Genomic DNA, 19901 nt, shown 5'->3' with positions numbered 1-19901 from the left:
AAGTTTGTTGGGGAATTGTCTGTGCATACACATTGGTCTCTTCAAACAATTCTCATTTTTCTTCTTCAGAACTGTTTTCCTTTCTTTCTTCAGAATTTCATTCTTGAGGGCTTCCAAACACCCTCCTATTACAATATCCCTTGTAGAATTTCAGTCCATGACATCTTCCCTATATCATCTCTGAACCCTTGGAAATCAGTTTTCTCCAATCAAGGGTAGAGTCTGACCATGCCTGGTTTACCTCCTCTCTCATAAACTCTAAGGAGGGTACGATCACTGTCCAATATCCCTATCATATCCACCCCCAATCACCAAGTACTTCACTGATAATGAGAATCAGATTAAGGTTTCTCTACCTTTTGAAAGCTGAAATTATCATTAAGATAAATCAACAAGTTATTAGCCACTCCACTTCTGGCGAATAGATAGCTCTAATTGTGTCTGGATAACTAAAATTACCCACCACACCAAGAATGTGATGTTTCCAGAACCCCTGATCTATTTCCTCTTTCTATTCAGGTGGTCTGTGGTATACATACTCCTGTCACCAAACTGATTCTGTTCTTCTGATCTTTACCCAAATGTTTCCAACTATGTTGCTGTTTGCTTCCTGTATTTCCTTACCAAAGATCCCTCCTGGCTCTAAATCATGAGTTAACTACTGTTGCTCCTCCTCCTCCTTTATGGTGCACTGTAGTTTTATGTTATGCCACTAGATGGCAGAAAGAAATAGAAAATGAGATAGAAGCCACCAAAGCAGTTATAACTTCAGAGTGGAAAAGGGAGGACCTCAGAAATCATCTGATCTAGTAAAAAAAAAAAAAAACTGTCCTGTAGCTCTAGGAAACAAAATTCAAAAAAAGAAAGTGTTTTTTCTTCTTTTTTCGTTTATTTGTTTTTTAACGGAGAGTAAAGGGCACACAAGCATGGTATAGTACTGGACTTTGAATCAGGAGAGAACTGGATCTAAATCCCTTCTTGAACACTTACTAGTTATTATGACTACAGGCAAGTTACATATAATAGTTACCTCAAATGGTTATTATGAGCATCAAATAAGATACTATAGGCTAAGTAATCTGTAAGCCTTAAAACATTACATATGAATGTTGTTGTTGTTGATCCAGGAACCGACTACATGACCTCTAACCTACCAGCTCTTACTAGGCTGGTCCCCATAAGGACCTCTAGAGTTTCTATAAAGAGTTCATGATTTACTGGATGTCATGTCTGTTCTTCATAGATCTCAGTTTCTAATGTAGTCTTCAAATGAGAATGAACTAATGTGTGTTTCCATTTAAGAAAGTCACATTTTGAAGTTTTAAGAAGTACTAATGCTTTGTTTATTTTGTTTTCTTTACTTCAGATTTCCACAGTATAGATTTTCCTCTGTTGACTGAGTAAAGAGTTTCTATTTTGAGTTTGATTTTGTTGTTGTTTTTTACTAAAAAGATACATTGTGCAGTCATAAGAATCCTTGATTTAAAAGTAGTTTCTTACCTTTCTACTCAGTACTTTTCAAAAAATAGAATAACTCATATTTTTCAGAGGTTAAAAAGTATAACAAAATGAAATTTTTTAAATTTGTATTACTGGGAAATCTCCCTAAAAAATTCAAAGCTGATGCTAATGGAATTTTTAAAAAAGCACTTCTTTTTTAAATGCAGTAATTCAAAATATTTATTTTCTTAAGTCTAAGAAAATTCAAATAGATGTTCAACTGATTGTCAGGTGACCTATCAGTCAGGTCTAAAGGTGAAAAATAAAACCTAATGTCTTCTCAACTATAACTATAAATGGTAGTATTAACATTAGAATGTATGTATGACACTGGCATCTCATTATGGAATGAAGGTAACTAGACTCACAAAAGCTAACGCCAACTGTGCATGCTAACAGTATCTTGCATTTACATAGAAAGTTTCTCTATGGATCCCCAATTTATATTAGCAACTAGATAAATCCTTGGTAGGTTAGGCATCTATCTCAAACCAACACATAATAAGGAAGATGATTAAATCATCTGAGATGACCAGGAAAATCAAATTACAAATAGCTTAGTGACCAACAGTGAGGGAGGGCCCAAAAAACAAACTGACCAAATTAGGATTTATTCTATAGCTTTTGGACAATGCCAAAGCATTAAGCATTTTCAAATCTTTCCGCTCTCTCAGTATCCCCTCCTCTCTGCAGGTGGGTGACTGAATTCTTTTATTTTTTGTCCACTAAACACTATAAGTAAGACAAGATAGTAATCTCATTTATTAGAAGCCTCCAGAAATCACTTATCTAGAAAATTTTACAAGAAGGAGAAACAAACATTTTAAAACAAAGACAGAAATGGTGAGAGATGATGTGAGCCCTATGATGTTCACAAACACACAAAAGCATAGATTTTTCCCTGACAAAATATGAAATATTTATTTCCCCTCACATATTCTTCATCACATACAGACTGAAAAACAGTAGTTGAGCTGCCTTCTCTCCTCACTGTTACTGAAAACTTACTGAAATTCTTTCTCTAAAGCCAAGTTCTGTATCTTGCCCATTTTGAGAATTTATGTGATCATCCTCTGACTATAAGCAGCTCCAATTTGAAATTCTCTCTTTTCAGGACTTTTGAGAAAAAATTCAGAGAATTCTTTCTATCATGACTTTTTCTTATAAATGGTTTATTTAAAGAAAGGGATCAGCTGATGAGAATTGTTTGTTTCTTTCCATTTGTCTAGTTGCTGAGGACATTTTGTAAACTCTGCTGAACCCAGAAGGATCCAGATTTTCTTAGGTGCATGACAGGGTTTTGTTTAATATCTTGAGTGGTTTTGCATGCACTGAACAAACTCTTGGTCATTTCAGCCTGAAAACAAAAAACAGAGTATAAGACTTTTTTTAATGATGGTAGCCATCATGCTTTAGACCTGAAAGGCTAGAATTCAGGAGGGGAGAGTGTTAAAAAAACAGGAGAGGCTGCCATAAACTACAGCAAACTGTTCAGTGAAGCAGGTTTGGCATGGGTCTTTCAGCTTGGTGAGATTTTGCATTCATCCACAGCAAGCCTGGTTAAATCTGACTCCCTGCTCAGCTCAGCTCTGGCCCAAGTTCTTTGATATCACTATGTCTAACAGTCCTTTGAAGTAAATGGGGGTCATGAAATGAGCACTAAAATGTTTACTCAAACAATCCTCTTGTCTAAATTCCTTTAGCAAGGCTACCCCTGTCCTTGAACCATTGGACCTAAGGGTAGGGAAAATAATCAGAATTTTGAGCCTACATTTGCGCACTATAACCTCTGCATAACTAGATCTATAGCCCACTCTGAAGCAAGACACAACACAGACTCAAATTGCAAAAGGCCAAAGTAAACTATTAATTAATTTTTCATGATACCTGAATGGACAGGAGAAAGGAGAAATCAATAATCAAGACTTCCATCCTTCCTTGACGTTCCCCAGAGCTCAATCCACAGTACCACTTTCTGAGTAACCATTCTAAGTAATGTGAATCCACAAATACAATCTCTGAAAAACTAAGCTAGTCGAAAAAAAGAAATAAACCTGCAGGTAAGTTAAGACCTTAAATACAAATTATATTACTCTTTCTGAAGTATACTCACTGCCATCAGAGAGGCAATGACTCCATAAAATTTCTAGATATGTAAAAGGCTAGGAAAATTAGCAGGTAAGAAGAGGGCCGGCACATTTTTATAAACCTAAACAGGTTCTTCCAACCTCTCAAAGACCTCAACTTTCATTCCTTGCTTCCAGTACAGAGTTTACTATACACACAATTGAGTAAATCTGGTTGACTTCCCCAACACAACCAAGGGCTCTCTGCCACCCATACCACTGCCCATCAATCTCAATTCTAATCAAGCAATCAAAAAGCACTGATGAAATACTTATGTGCTCACACTATACTCACGCTAGATATGACATATCATACAAACCCAATACATGATCCTATCCCTTTCTCCCTCCCCTCCAGCCCTCGAGCAATATCTTCCCAAAACAAAAGTAGGAGGGTTCAGAAATTCATTACTCACATCTGCTATCTGATCTCATGGATTATTCTACTAATATTTCTTATACACAGGGAGAAACGGGGGAAGGAGATGTCACCATGACCTATTTTATCATCCTGCCCCCTTCAGCTATATCTGACCGGGGTTTCTCAGCTCTGCACTTGCCTTGTCAAATGCCAAATCACTGACTGTCTCATTTTCCCACATATACAACCCCTAAACATAATCTCGCCATACATTAATTCTGAAATTATATAACCATTTTCTCACTAAACACATTCACTACCTCTCAAAAGTTAAATTGAATACTACAGACTTAGGTGTTACAGAAATTCAAAAAAAAAAAGAAAGAGATCAACGTGGATTAATAGTCTGAGAAGGCTTCATAGAAGAGGCCGAGATCTGAGGCTCAGATTTATCACTCTACTTTTAAACCAGCTTCCTTTCCAAATAATGACACTACTACTTTCCCAATAATTCAAGCTTGAAGTCTGAGTCATTTTTGCTCCTTCTTCTGCATCCCTTATCTAGTTGAAATCTAATTCATCCTCCCATTTCCATTGCCTTTATCTTGTCATTCCTCTCATCCTCTCCAGGTCTACTGCAACAGTCTCTTAACAAATCTCTGTCTCTGGTTTCCAAATACTATCTTCCTCCAAACCCCTCCCCCATCAACTTTCCTGTATATTACTGACAGCTAATCTTCCCAAAAGATTCAAATTTCATCATGTCACTCTCTTGTTCACAGGCCTCCAATGGTTCCACACTGCCTATAAAATAAAAGTCCAAACTTCTCAGTCAAGTATTAAAAACTGACACAATCTTGCCCTATCTCTATCTATCCACTCGTCATCTCTCACTACTCCCCAATACAAAGTCTTCCACTGACAGATGCTTATCATAATTCACGTATTTATCAAAATCATCCCCTAGTCTCTATATCTTTTCCTGAGCTGTTGTCCTGGAATGTCCTCTCCTTCTTCTCTACCTTCCCAAGTATTACCTATCCTACAAGACCCAGCTCAGGTCTCAGAACTGCCATGAGGTTATCCCTGATTACTAATTCATATTAGTCTCCCTATTCTTTGAACTATAATACCACTTATTCTCTCTATTGCTCATTCTGACTCTTAATTGTATTCTTTGTATTGTTTTTCTAACATTGTGTAAATATAATGTATCTATATCATAACTTTCATCTGGATATGCCTTTTCTTCTCAATTAGATTGAAAAATCCTAGAAGGCAGGATCTGTAACTTAGGCGTCTTCCTCATTCCTTTTGGAACTCAGCATGTTGCCATGAGTTTATCAATATATATTTGAATGAATTAATTACAACCAAAAGAGAAAAACTGAAAAGATAATCAATCAACAAGTATTTATGAAGAAACTACTTTGTCTCTAGTACCGAGCTAGGCAAGTTACTACAGGTATTTAGGGAAAGAAGCAGCACAAACAAAGGTGAAAATGCCAAAATAACTTTGATAGAGAGGAGGTGGGCCTCACATAAATGTGGATTCTGACTACAGAATAAAGAGTAATATTTTCTCACTCTTCGTTGAGCTTTTGACTCCCCATCCTTGTCCCACTGCCATCACTGGCCTCCCGTCTGGCCCTCAGTGTTGTAAATTACCCTTAGGAACGGAACCTATGTTAGAAAACGATCAGAGTCTATATCTGAAAGCAAATTTCTAAGTCCTCTTTATCTCACAAAAAGTAACTATGGCTAATTTATTGCAGTTATTGTACTTATACAGAAATATATCTATCAGCAACTTATTAACTCCTTTCTGTAGGACATCTTGAGTGTTTTTAGACTTGCTCCCACACCAGTAGGGCAACAAACATAATCACACTGGATTGGGGTGTGATATCCTATATATCACCTTGTCTGGGCCATTTTTATCATCCCAATGTCTAGACTTAATGGACTATCTTATTAAGTCATCTTGGGCTTTCTAAAGACACCCAACACTTTTCATTCCTTTAATAAATATTCCTGACCAACTCTTCTGTGCAAGTCCTTCTGCTAGGTACATTCTTGGGAATACAAAGAAGTATAAAATATCTTCCCAGCCCAGGGCAATACATATAAGTAACTAATTATAAACAACTCAAGCACATAAAACAAGACAAGACTTAATAAATATCATATGACTGATACAACGTGCAATGGGAATCCAGAGAAAGGAGAGCACTTCCAGTATATCAGGGCAAGGTATTAGAGAAGACTTCAAGGAGGAAGTACCCCTGGAGCACTTCAAGGAGGAAGTACCCCTGGAGCTGGGTCTTTAAGGATGTTTAAAATTTGTAGAGGAAGGGGCAGCTAGGTAGCATAGTAGATAGAGCATCGGCCCTGAAGTCAAGAGTACCTGAGTTCAAATCAGGCCTCAGACCAAACACTTGACACTTACTAGCTGTGTGACCCTGGGCAAGTCACTTAACCCCAATTGCCAAAAAAAAAAAAAGGGAAAAAAATTATGGAGGAAAAGATGTATAGCAAGGGCATGCCAAGAAAAGAGAACAGTCTGAACAAATACATGGAGGCAGCAAAGTGTAAGTAAGATATGTTTGGGGAATAGCTTAATTTAGCTACAGCATTCCTATAGAGAGATGGTAGAAAACAAAACTGAAAAGGTAAGTTGGGCCAAATTCACCTTAAATAGCAAAATATGGAGTTTTTTTGTTTTGTGGTACTAAGCATTTCACTGAAACTGGGCTACTGGTTATTCTATAAACTCACTCCATTTCCCACCTCCAGACATGCTCAGCAGCCCCCTTCCCTATCCCACCTAGAATGTTCTCTTCCCCATTTTCTCCTTTCATAATCCTTCTCTTCCTTCTAGGCTCACCTCAAGTACCCACTGCCTCCACTTTTCCTAGCATACTTCCTCTGGATCACTACTTTTTATTATACACATCTATTTATAGTCGTTTCTTTCATTTCCCCAACAGAAGTAAGTTCCTTTAATAAAGGGGGTGTCATTTTTTTTCATCTTTGAATTTCAAGTGCTTAGTACAGTGCTTTCCACAAGAAGATACTTGAAAAGAACACTGAATAAGTTAGTTTTCTAAACTAACCTTTGGTCAAATTATTGCAAGTTCTAAGTGGAGTAAAAATTAATTAGTTTTGCCTATAGGTTTTATTTTGGTATCAGGAGGAAGAAACAAAGGCTAATGATTTTTCCTACTAATGAAGATCACCATTTTATTAACAATTGTGTCCCTAAGTAATACTATTCAAGAATTTTTAATATTCTCCACTGCTTCTGTGTAAAATTCAAATGCCTAAATCAAGCTGGGATTAAAAACCTTTTACAATCTGGCCTCTATCTACCTTTCCAACTTTGTCTCCTCTTACTGGATGAGGAGGCAGTTAGCTGACTCAATGGATAGAGCCAAGGGCCTGGAATAAGGAAGATCGAAGTTCAAATCCAGCCTCAGACACTTAGCTGTGTGATTCTGGACAAGTCACTTAATCTCTGTTTGCCTTAATCCACTGAAGAAGGAAATAGCAAACCACTGCAGTATCTTTACCAAGAAAACCCCATGGACAGCTTGGTCCACAGGGTCATGAAGAGCTGGACACAACTCAACAACAACATCAACATTGGCCCAGATATTTCATTAAAGCTGTACTGTCTCCTCAATTCAATCAGTGGGAGTATGTGGGGGCGGGGGGGAGGGTGCGCACACGCCTGCACAGTTCTGGGAATGCAAAGATAGCAATGCATTGATAACACAGTATTTAATGCTGTCAGGGAAAACAAATGAATCTTTGCCTTCAAGAAGTATACAGTCTGGTTGGAAAGATAAGAAAGGCTCACACAAACAAAAACTAACAATACTACCTACTATTTTGCTAGTGTGTTTTACATTATTCTCTCTATGCAGTCTACATTCCTGTCAAATTAGTCTACTCTTTTTTCCCCTTTGAACAGACGTAATGTAGGCCATGGGGAAGATTACCACTTCTTGCAAAACACACACACACACACACACACACACACACACACACACACACACACACACAAACTAAAGTCTAAAGTTAATTTTATTTATATTTTGGTTTTCTTTTTTTACTTTATTTCAGGACCTGGTGGATTATTTAAGAGTTTATTCACATGGTGCTGTTTATGCTACATCTATGTCCGCACCTATAGCAGAGCAAACAATCAGGTCTATGAAATCTCTCATGGGACTAGACGGAACAACAAATGGTAAGACAACAAATGTATAATAGATCATATTTACTTTGCCTCCCAGGGCTGTTTCTGTCTTTCTTGTGCCTGAACAAAGTTCAACCACGTAGAATATATACCAGCATTTTATCTGTACTTTGTTATGAAATATCTCATATAAAATGAGTTTCTATAAATTAGACTTTTTAAAATGAACTGTACAAGATATCAATTTAACAAATCAAGGGCAAATAATCCCATCTGAATTTACTATACAAATTTAGTAGGTTTTTATTTTTATACTAGTTTATATATTACCTGTTTTTTAAATATGGCATACCTGTTAGGAACTCTTCTCTTAAAATGCAACATCAAGTGCCTGCACTTTATTAAGCCCTAGGGAGAAAGATAGTACACAGGAACAGTTCCTACTCCCTTTTAAAAGAGTCATCAGTAGTCGTGAAAGAAAAATGCAATGATACAGTAAACATAAAAGTTTACAATTTATTCGGCCTGTTATAGCTACTGCTCTACTAAGGCTTTCATTTGAAGTAACCAAATGTGCATAGAATATTATTGTGAGGACCTAATTTTTCCAAATGTTTGCTTTATTTAAATTGAAGCGAGGAATGAAGAGCACAGGTTGGGAATCCTACCATTACTTTCTCTTTTCTGCCTAGAAAACTAACTTAGTAACTAACTTACAGAGTAAAGTTACCCCAAACTAAAAGGCCCACACTATCGCCCTGCTTTGCTATCTTAAGGGATCTGAGGAGACTAGCATTAAAGCCTTCATCTTTGGTTCACTCTGCTGTGCAACTGTAATCGAAGCCTGAAAAGCTTTGTTTCATCCAGAGTTTGGGGAGTGATTTGCCAGATCTGTTTCTTGATGAATGTCTTCACTTTAATCTGCAATGCAAAGCCATCCGCTTCAAAGACAGGCAAGCAACAAGAATAAGGTCAATGTTTCTTTGATGCCATGGTTCAAAGATGAAATAGCAGTGCCACTAAAATGACAGTGTTTATGCAAAAACAGCCACCCTTCACTCCAAAGCTAGGCTGGTGAGGAGTTAATGCATAGACTGAGGGACTGCAGACAAACAATGTAGAACATATGCACTGTAGCCCCTTTTTCATCTCCTGTATATAATACTTTACAGAGTAAATGAACCCAGAGAGAAGACTTGATTTTTCATCCTAACAAATGCTGGGAGGCCTCTAAGACCATGCAAGACAATAATTCCTTGAGGACAAGGTCCCTGTCTCATATCTATTTTGTATCTTCCTCACCTCCCTCCCCACCCCCTCAGGTCAAGCATACTGCTGAGAACTTAATAAATATATGTTCATTATACAAAAGCCAAAAAATTATTTTTTTCCTCCAATGAAATCTCATAATATGAAATTTCACATGCCAGCTAGGACTAAATGAAATGGCAGAGAAATAGAACAAAGATCAAGCCTTTGTATCAAATATGAGTATAGTCCCCATGATTCAGTTAATCAGTTCTTCACACCAACTCAGATTGGATTTCCCAGAGACATATCAAACTCAAAATGTCCAAAGTAGAACAAGCTATCTTCCAAAACTCATGCTTCTTCCAAACTTCCCTGTTTTTGTCTAAGGCTACCACCATTCTTCAAGTCTCCTTGATTCATAAACTCTTTACTCTTCCTCATCTTCCTTATTCAGTCAGTTACCAAATCTTTCTAAGTCCTCAACATCTCTCACATTTGACCCATCTCATATGACCACAACTTTAGACCACGCCCTCACCATCTCTAGAATATTATTATGGCTTCCGAATTGGTCTCCCTGCCTCAAGTATCTCCAAACTCTACTTCATCCTTAACGCAAGCTCCCAAAATGATTTTCCTTAAATGTAGATCTAACCATGTCACTCCCCTCATCAATAAACTGCAGGGACTCCCTGTTGTCTCTAGGGAAAAAAAATAATTCCTCTGTTTAGTTCTTAAAGCAAGCACAATCTGGACCCAATCAATTTTTGCACGTTTACCGTACTCCATCTCTTCATTCCCATACTTTCCCATTCAGCCAACTGACCTTCTCTCTATCACTCATAAACAGTACTATTATTATTGCTCACCTCCCATCCCCGTTATCTTTGCCCCATTAAAATGTAAGCTCTTTTCGAGTAAGGATTGTTTATTCTTTGTATTTGTATCACCAGTGCCTAACATGTAATAGGCACTTAATAAATACTTGCTGTTTGAACTTGTCCCTTTCACTATCAGATAACCCTACTCTCTATCCCCTCTTCTGTCCTGTTTCTATACTATTTCTACTGTGTTTTCTGATGGGGTCAAAAACCATATACCTTCTCCTTGGTCCTGAAGTACTGAAAGCCTGGATTAAACACGTAAGTCCTAAGCCAGGTGTGGGGCCTCAAGGCTCAAGGGATTTGTTCTGTAAAACATGGACTCAGTCAAAAGGCAGCACTCGAGGACCTAGAAGGCCACTTATGGCCTCGAAGCTGCAGGTTCCCCACCCCTGGGGTGCATTTAGCAGCTGCTTCATTTATCACCAAGGCTGAGGTATTAAGTTAAGGCTTATTCAAAATGTAACCTACCTCTAAAAATAAAAAGTTATAATTAAGCTGTATATGAAAGTACTATTTCTCCATCCATAAAGCAACATGAGAATTAAGGCAAAGACAAGGAAAAAAATGTAATTTTGCTTCAATTATGTACATTCAAGTAAAGCATTTCTAATTGCTCTAAATCTTCCACTTGACCATCTCTCTCATTCCCATCAGTAGGTGTTCTAAGCCTTCTCTCTTCAATCTCTCCAAATTTCTACCATGTCCTCTGTCATCAGATGTCTTCAATTCCTAATTTACTGAGAAAATATATACCATGCACCATAACACCCCTCATCTGCCCTACTCTACAACTTAAATTTGTCTATACTGTCACCCATCCTCTATGCCTTGACTCCTGTCTCTGAAGAAGAGATGAACCTTCTTGACAAAGTCAACCTCTATTACCTTCTCTTTTTTAAGAAACCTCCCTCCCAATGAGTGAATCTTGTTCTCATCAGATTTGGCTTAAGGAGGGAATAACATACACACTCAATTGGGTATGGAAATCTATCTCACCCTACAGGAAAACTGGGGTGGGGGGTGGGGAAGCAGACAAGAGAGTAGAGGGACGATAGAGGGCAGGGCAGATTGAGAGAGGGGGTAATCTGAAGCAAACACTTCTGAGGACAGATAGGGTCAAAAGAAAGAATAGAATAAATGGGAGGCAGAATAGGATTAAGGGAAATAGAGTTAGTTTTTCACAACATGACTACTATGGAAGTGTTTTGCATAACTGCACGTGTATAACCTATATTGAGTTACCTGCCTTTTTAATGAGGGTGGGTGGGGAAGGAGGAAGGGAGAAAATTTGGAACCCAAAGTTTTAAAAATACGTTTTAAAAAAAATGTTTTCACATGCAACTGGGAAATAAGAAATACAGGAAATGGGATATAGAAATCTATCCTGCCCTATAGAAAAATAGAAGGGAAAGGGGATAAGCGAGGGGGGGGGGGAAGAGACAGAAGGGATGGCACAGTAGGAGAAGGGGTATTCAAAATACATGCTGCCTTGGGGTGAGGGAGGGGCAAGACGGGGTGAAAATTTGGAACTCAAAATCTTGTGGAAGTGTGAATGTTGAAAACGAAAAATAAATAAAATTTTTAAAAAAAGAAAAGTCAAAAAAGAAAAAAACTTCCCTCCAAGGTTATCTCTTAACTGCTAAATCTGATGGTCTTTGGGAATGTATCCTCCATCATCTCCACTGACCTTTCCATAGCTTTGGTACTGCTGACCACCCATCTTTCTAGATAATCTTTCCACAAAAAAATCCTTTCTATCCATCTCCTATCTGTCTGACTACTTGTCAGTCTCCCTTGCTGCCTCATCTTCCATCTCCTGACTCTACAACAAAAGTAATACTTTGGGCTCTTTCTTGGACCCCCTTCACTTCTGTCTCTATACACGCTTTGCTGAAGCTCTAATCACCACTTGTGGATTTAATTATTACCTCTATACAGATAACTTCCAAATCTATATCCAACCCCAATTTCTCTCCTGAACTCTACACCATCAATAGCCTGATGGATGTCTCCACCAGAATATAGCGTTTTCATTTCAAACTGAACATGCCCCAAACAACTCAAGTAATTTATGAAGCACTTACTATAGGACAGCATTGAGATAAAGCACTGGAAAGAATTCATTTTCTTCCCCTCACCCTCCTTAAAAGCTGCCAGTCCAAACTCCTCCTATCCCTCTTGAGGGCTCATTATCCTAACAGTCAACACAGGTTACTACCAACTTCAGCGTAAATCTTTAATCTTTCTTCTCCTTCACTTCTCACGTCTAATAAATTGTCAAATTTTGTCAATGCTAATTCAAAATCTCAGACAACTGACCACTTGTCTTCAAGTAGCCACCATCCTAGTGTGAGTTCATAGCCCCTCTTTTTTCCCTGAATTATTCTGATAGCCTCTTAATTGGTTTTCTTGCTTATGATCTTTCCTCTCCCCAAATCACCTTCCATACAGCATGTTAAAAACTATTCAGTGGCTCCCCCATTGTCTATACAACAAATACTAATTTCTAAGTCTTCCATGCTCTGGCTCTTACCTCCTTTCCCAGTCTTGTTTCCTACTACTCTCTTTCATGAACTCTATATTATAATCAATCTGGACTACTTGCTGTCCCTAGAATTGGATGACTCCAAACTTGATTCACTCCCACAAGGTGACCCTATGCCTCAAATGCACTCCCATCTCATCACCATCTCTCATATTATTATCTTCCTTACAGGCTTAAATTTGGCGCCATTTCCTTCATGAAATCTTCTTTAATCCACCCAACTCTTTTTCCCTCAACATTCCGTGTATTACAACATGGATACAGCATGTATCTATAATATGTGGTGACAGTCCCACTATTCCCTGCTCTAGACAGACCATGAGATCCTAAATTAAAGGTAGATTAAACCTAGATTAAAGGTACAAGGGACCTCAGAGATCACCTACATCTTCACTTTACAAATGTAGAAAACTCAGGTTCTGAGAAGCTAAGAGATTTGTCCAGGGTCACCCAGATAGTAAATGGCACCTCTAGAGTACTATATTCTGTTTGGGGCACACATTCTAGGAAGATACTGGTCAGGAAGTATTCACAGGGAAGCTAGCGAGGTGAAAGGCCTCAAAGCTCATATCACATGAGGACTGGTTGAAGAAAATGGAGAAAAGAAGACTCAACGGAATGTTAAAATCTCTAAGTACTTGAAGGGCTGTCAAACATAAGAGGGATTAGATTTGTTCCGCTTGGTGCTGGAGGACAGAACAAGAGGTTCAAGGTGGTAAGTTTAAGCTTACCATAAGAAAAAAATCTCCTATTATTAGATCAACCCATAAGAAGAATGGGATTCCTCATAAGGTGCTGGATCTCCCTTCACTGGGAATCTCAAGCAGAGGCTAGATGACTACTGGATGCAGCAAAGGGAATTCTTTCTCAAATACAAGTTGAACTAAGTGGCCACTGTTGTACCTTCCTCTGGCATTCTGTGATTCTGTGCACTGAATTAAATTACCTATGCAGATGAGCCAAGTAGTCTATAAATGTGAGGAGGTATAAAGTGCTTTGGAGAATTTAACCAGAACACTTAGAGGAAAAGGATGGGGGAATTTAATTTGAAAGGTGAAGTTAAATACTGTCAATCATTCTTCGAACAAAAAGAATTCTTTGTGGAGCAGGCTCTCTTTTTTTTCTTCGGATAGACTGAAATGATGCTGCTCTGTGCCCTGAGATATATAATAAAAATGTTCACCAACAGAGGGCCTCCTGAGACTTATCCTTTCCGATTTTTATTTACTGAATGACTTAAGTAGTATGCAGTGGTGGACCTGTTAAACTCTGTCTTTCAATATTGCTTCAGACCCACATGATGCCTTAGTAGATGGACAGGAAGGGCCCTATTTGAAAGAGTACCCTTAAATTTATCAGTGACACCTCTTAATCCACCTCACTTTTTCCCTTTTTGATCACTGATCCTCTTGGCAATATCACGTAGCTCAATAAAGATGTGTGGTCATACTTATTTTTCTGTCCAAATTGCTTAATTATGGAGCTACCATTAATAATAAAGCTGCTTTACATAAAATACAATATTTGTACAAAATTAATATGTGGATCTTCCTTGATATACTTCCCCTCAGCAAACACATTCTAGGAGACTATTAACTTTTTTCCCTGTTTCTACTCAAAGAGAATTTGTTTTCTATAATTACCTTTTCAGTATTCATCTGGAATTGAATGAGAAAAACATTTTCCCAACTGTTGAGAAATAATTTCAAATCATTTTTTTAAACATAAAGACAATACAAAACAGATAAAATACCATTCAGTTTAAATTTTCCACAATCCTAACATAGAATCACAGAATTTCAGAGTTGGAAAGGATATTAGTGGTAAAATCCCAAAGCATGATTCTCATCTACAGTTCACCTGCTAAGTGATCACTCAGACTCTGCTTGAAGACTTTCTGTGATGGGACATCTTGTAAGGCAGCTCATTTCAGTTCTGAACAGCTCTCATTAGGAAGTTCTTTGCCAGGAAGTCTAAATGTACCTTCTTGTAACTTCTACTAAACAGGTAGCAAATACAAGGAATAAAAAGATGGACAGACAACTTGAATGCTACATTGATATCTGTGGAACTTTAAAAGACCTAAGATTTATGGAAAAACACAAATGAGAACCACACAGGAAAAACAGGCAAAAATGAGGTGTGAACAATACTGTTAAAGGAGCATATCTCCTGAAAAACAATTATCTGTGCTTGCCTCTTATCTTTCTAATTAACTGTAAGATCCATAAGGAAAATGACAATGTCTTATTTAAGCTTTGTATCTTCCCCATTATAGAGTATGACAAATATTATGACAAAAAGGTCTTAAAAAATGTTTGGTGGGGGGGGGCTGACATGATCAGCAAGAAAATGGACTAGATGTTTTCTCCTATCTTCATGACTTCTCAAACCTCTCCAAAACACAAACTATACATCAAAGATAAATCTATTTCTGCTGTCTCCAAGACCTGGGAAAGAGGGGTCAAATACATAGACTATGCAGAACCAGATTAAAATGTAATTGGTAAATATTTAACAAAATACACAAAAATATAATAAAACATAGATAATGCTAACATCTGGTTTTCTAAGTCAATATGTGACCTATAGAGATCTTTATGTATAGTTTTAGTGGCCCCTATTTTTCTATAAGAACTTGACACCACTGGTCTAAGACACCTAGAGGTAAAGAAGGCTTAAAAAAATTAACTACTGCCTAACTTTAAGCTCATTCAGTACCCTCTCTCCCATCCCACTACCAGTAGCAAAGCTGCACTAGCCAATCCAAAATAGGCTTACAATAATAACTAACCCCATATCTCAGTCTGCCCTCCCTCTCTCCTTTAAGATCTGAGCTCTAGGCTGCAGAAGTTTGCTGGGGTCTTGGTCAGCACCATGGCAGCATTCAGCATTTTGTGCTGCAAAAGATTTCAGCAAAGGAGCTGAGAAACAAAGAGAAAGGAGTAGGATACAAGTCTGGGTTTGAAATACAGCTCGACCCCACACTCTGACACCCCCTTCCTCCTAAAGCCTTTAAGATCCAAACTCCAAATGACAGAAATCACCGCTGGATGTGGTGACATCAGAGTGGCAACACACTGAACTGCTAGGTCAGAGAGCTGAGGAACAGAGAGAACAGGATAGTATGTATGGAGGTGTTATGCAGCACTCCACTAAGCCTGACGGAAAGAACCCAGCATCCAACTATGGCCAACTATATATCACCACCACCTCCCACCTCAAATCTCCAGGGAGAGACACCTAGACTAGTGAACAATGAATGTGTACAGTATGAGAGAAGACTGAGACACTTTGAGACCCAACCCCCAACGAAACCATTACGGGGAAAGAGGGAGTCAGAAAACAAGCAAAGTAGAAAATAAGAGTGGGAAAAACTAAAATTACCAAGGATCTCTGGAGGAAGAAAACTCAAAAACCTTGAACATAAGCAAATAAATCAGTAAGAAGAACCATAACAAGTAGAAGGAAATAGGGCATCCATATCTAGTAAACAAGTACAGACATTTATGAACAAATACTGCAAAACAAAAGAAAACAATTCAACATTTGATGAGACAGAGGACCCTGTGGATTTTGAGGAGAACATGGAACCGTGACACACTGTCCTGAGTGAATTTAAGGAGAAATGAAAATTGTGAGAACAGAACTTATGGCCTGACAGCTGAAATAACTGACAGAATAAAAAAACTATGATCTGTGATATGTCTCACCAAAGAAACAAAAGGGAAAACAACTGATTCAAAATGCAAATGCACAGAAATGAAGCCTAACCTATAAGAGAAGCAAAAAGCAATAACCAAAGAAAAATGTGCTCTCTTCAAGCAAAACACATTGATATCAAAGAAAGAACACTCAGAGACAATCTAAGAATTACAGCTCTCCCAGAAGAATACAAGTCAAAAAATCTGGACTCCACAATACAATAAATAACACAAGAAATGTTCCCAGAACTTCTGAACACAGAAAATGAAAAATCAACTGAAAGATTTTATAGATCACCTCCAAGAAAAAATTCATGGTTATAAATTCCAAGACATACAGTGATTAAATTTAAAAATTTAATTCTAAGGAAAAAAAATTCTGCAGGCAACCAGGAAAGACCTTAAAGTTTTACAAAGGAAAGGAAATGTGAATAACACACTTTCTTGATCCACAAGAAAATGGAATAATCTGTTCTGAATAATGGAGCTCAGGATGCATCCCAGAGTGATCTACCCTACAAATCTGAGCTTAACCGTAAGTGAAAAAAGATATATATTCAATAATATAAACCATACTTCAATAAAGACAATAATTGTTTCAGGGACCACAACAAAAGGCATAGGCCCAAATGGAAAACTTACAATGAAATCTTAATAAGTGGGCCAAAGAACAAATTCTAGAAATAAAAATGTGAAACTAATGATGAAACAACATACCAAAATTTGTGAGATGCACCTAAAGCAGTCCCTCAGGGAGAAAATTACATCCTTGCAAACATATATTAATAAAATTGAAAAAAGGATTAATGAACTGAATATGTATTTTTGAAAGTTAGAAAGACAAATAAACCTAAAATAAGCACAAAAGAAGTGATTAAAAATTGAAAGCAAAACAAATAAATTAGAAACAAAAAATTTAAATGATAAATAAAATTAAAAGCTGGTTCTTTGAAAAGACTAATAAAAGTGATTAAACTTTTAGCTAACCTGATTTTTAAAAAGGGGAAAAATCAAATGAATAGCAAATGAGCAAAGTGAAATCACAACAAAAACAGAAGAAATTAAATCAGAGCACATTATGCACTTAACATGTTAACAAAACTGAAAACACAAAAGAAACAGCAGAATACTTTCAATAATATAAAATATCAAACTATTAGAAGACCAGATAGAGATCATAAATAAACCAACATCTGCAAATGAAATAGATATAACTGTAAAGGAAATACCGAAGGAAAAAACTCCTAGTCCTGATGGATTCACAGAAAAATTCTATTAAACTTTTGAAGAACAATTAGTACCCATACTTCACAAACTGTTCTCAAAAACTTAGAAATAAAGCACTTTACCAGAAAAAATTATAGCTGAATATCATTAAGGAATATTGACTGAAAATTTTAAACAGAATCTAGTAAAGCACTTGGTAGATAAATGAATGTATGCATGCATGAATGAGTAAATAGGAATCAATAATACATTTCTTACATAATCAATCTGGGAACAAAAATGCACCTGTAGGGTGTTAAATGTCACTAACATTTATAATTACTTTAATCGGTTTTGACTAAAGACTGACATCACAAGATCACTGTATCTCAAGCTAGATCCATACCCAATCAACTAAATAGAGCAACTTAGGTAATGCAAGACAATACCTTCACTTAGCAATATCTAGTTAACTGAGCAAAAGAAATTATTTACTTAAATTAACAGCCAATTTAATTGCTTCAGTTGTCTATTTGTCTAGACTATATGCCATGCAATATATCTAAACTGTTTTCTCAATGTTAATCAATACAATCTGGATACCAGCTAATCTTAACAGCTCATACTACTCTGTATTTCTAAATAAAGAATGGTTAAGTATTTAAGTATTCAAATGCTTAATCTTTATTCCATTTGATGACACTGCATGTATGGTCTTCAATCAAGAAACACCACATGCATTCTAGACATTACTTAGCAACAAGCAACGTCAATTAGTCAATAAGCATTTATTAAGGGCCTACTTAAGTGCTGGGGATACAAAGAATGGCAAAAGATAGCCCTTTCCCCTTGAGAAATTCACATCTACAACGTTTGTTTCCTAAAGACTGATATATTCAAACCTTAGAAAGAAGAGATTTCCTTCCCACCACAGAAGGAATGAAAAGTAGAAGTAAATTAAAATTCAATATCTTTGACTTCTTGCTTTAACTACCTTTCTGTATGGTACCAAATCTCTGTCAAAGAGGCAGACTATTGGAAACAAGTAATAAACACCAGCAAGCAAAAATAGTCTGTCTGAGCCAGAACTCAGGCAGCCTAGTTTTCAACTGTTCCCTAAAATACTTAACCTGAAAGGGGATAAAAGAGAAGCTAAGAATATAAAGATGACAAATTCATTCTGGCTTAAGGCAGATTTGCTGCCTCTTGTTCTAAGGTCTCTTAGGGATTGACACTCCTGGTCTTACAGTTGCCTTGTGGCCTCTCACCTTCATGTTACAAAAAGATGATACTTAATCCAAGTGTAATTCTAAAAGAAATAGAAGGAAGATGTCTTTGGAGTAAAAAGATGATTTCACTTCACCAGCCATTAGCAGGACATGTACTCTGAACTCCTTTCTCAGTAGTGGGGAATTCACAGGTTTATATTATACAACATATGTATATGTATTTTCTTTATCTTTATATCTAATATATGTTTATTTATGCTTTTATATATTTATATTTATATAGAGAGATATAACATTTATATCTAATTTATATCTCTCTTACTCATTTATGCTCATTTAACCAAGTGGTTAGTTAGGATTAAGAGTGCAATTCCTAGCCAAGGACCTAAATAGGCCCACACAGAAAGCAAAACTGAATTTGCTCTCAACACCATGCTCTGAGGCTAATCAGTCACAAATGAACACTTACGATTTAATTCTGAGCCCAGGATGCCAGATTATAAAAGCAAAATTAGAAACTACATTTTTAGGTCACTACATGTTTCTGACTTAATATTACTTCAACTAGCTTATCTAATTTGTAAATCTCTAGGTTGTTTGCTTGAGCTATCATTCACTTTAACACATATTTTTGGCTATCAAAATAGTGTCCCAAAAGCCTTGATGGAGTTTTACACCTCAGACTTACCTGTGAGTTTTTAACTTAATCTAATTCTCTACTGAACTGCCAGCATGGCATAATGGTTAAAGGGCTGTCACAGTTAAACACCCTGGATTCAAGCCTTCCCTCTAACATATACTAGCTGTAGTATCAAGGCAAGTCACATAAGCTCCCATTGCCCCAGGCAACTCTCTCAAATTAAAAATTACCAACAGTTTCTGATTTACCTC

General features: G+C 37.0%; 1 protein-coding gene across 1 annotated transcript in view; it reads left to right on the top strand.

The window, feature by feature from the left end:
- The window catches only part of SPTLC3 (serine palmitoyltransferase long chain base subunit 3), a 198440-nt gene that overhangs the window by 132026 nt on the left and 46513 nt on the right, over positions 1-19901 (top strand). Inside the window, exon 9 of the mRNA XM_020986144.2 lies at positions 8116-8242. Within this exon, the coding sequence (XP_020841803.1) occupies positions 8116-8242 (127 nt within the window). The remainder of the gene's footprint in view (positions 1-8115; positions 8243-19901) is intronic.

The sequence above is a fragment of the Phascolarctos cinereus genome, unplaced genomic scaffold, assembly GCF_003287225.1.
Source record: "Phascolarctos cinereus isolate Bilbo 61053 unplaced genomic scaffold, phaCin_HiC Scaffold_2;HRSCAF=192, whole genome shotgun sequence".
NCBI lineage: Eukaryota > Metazoa > Chordata > Mammalia > Diprotodontia > Phascolarctidae > Phascolarctos > Phascolarctos cinereus.
The sequence above is the reverse complement of the archived record's forward strand: the minus strand, read 5'-3'. Positions and strand labels throughout refer to the sequence as shown.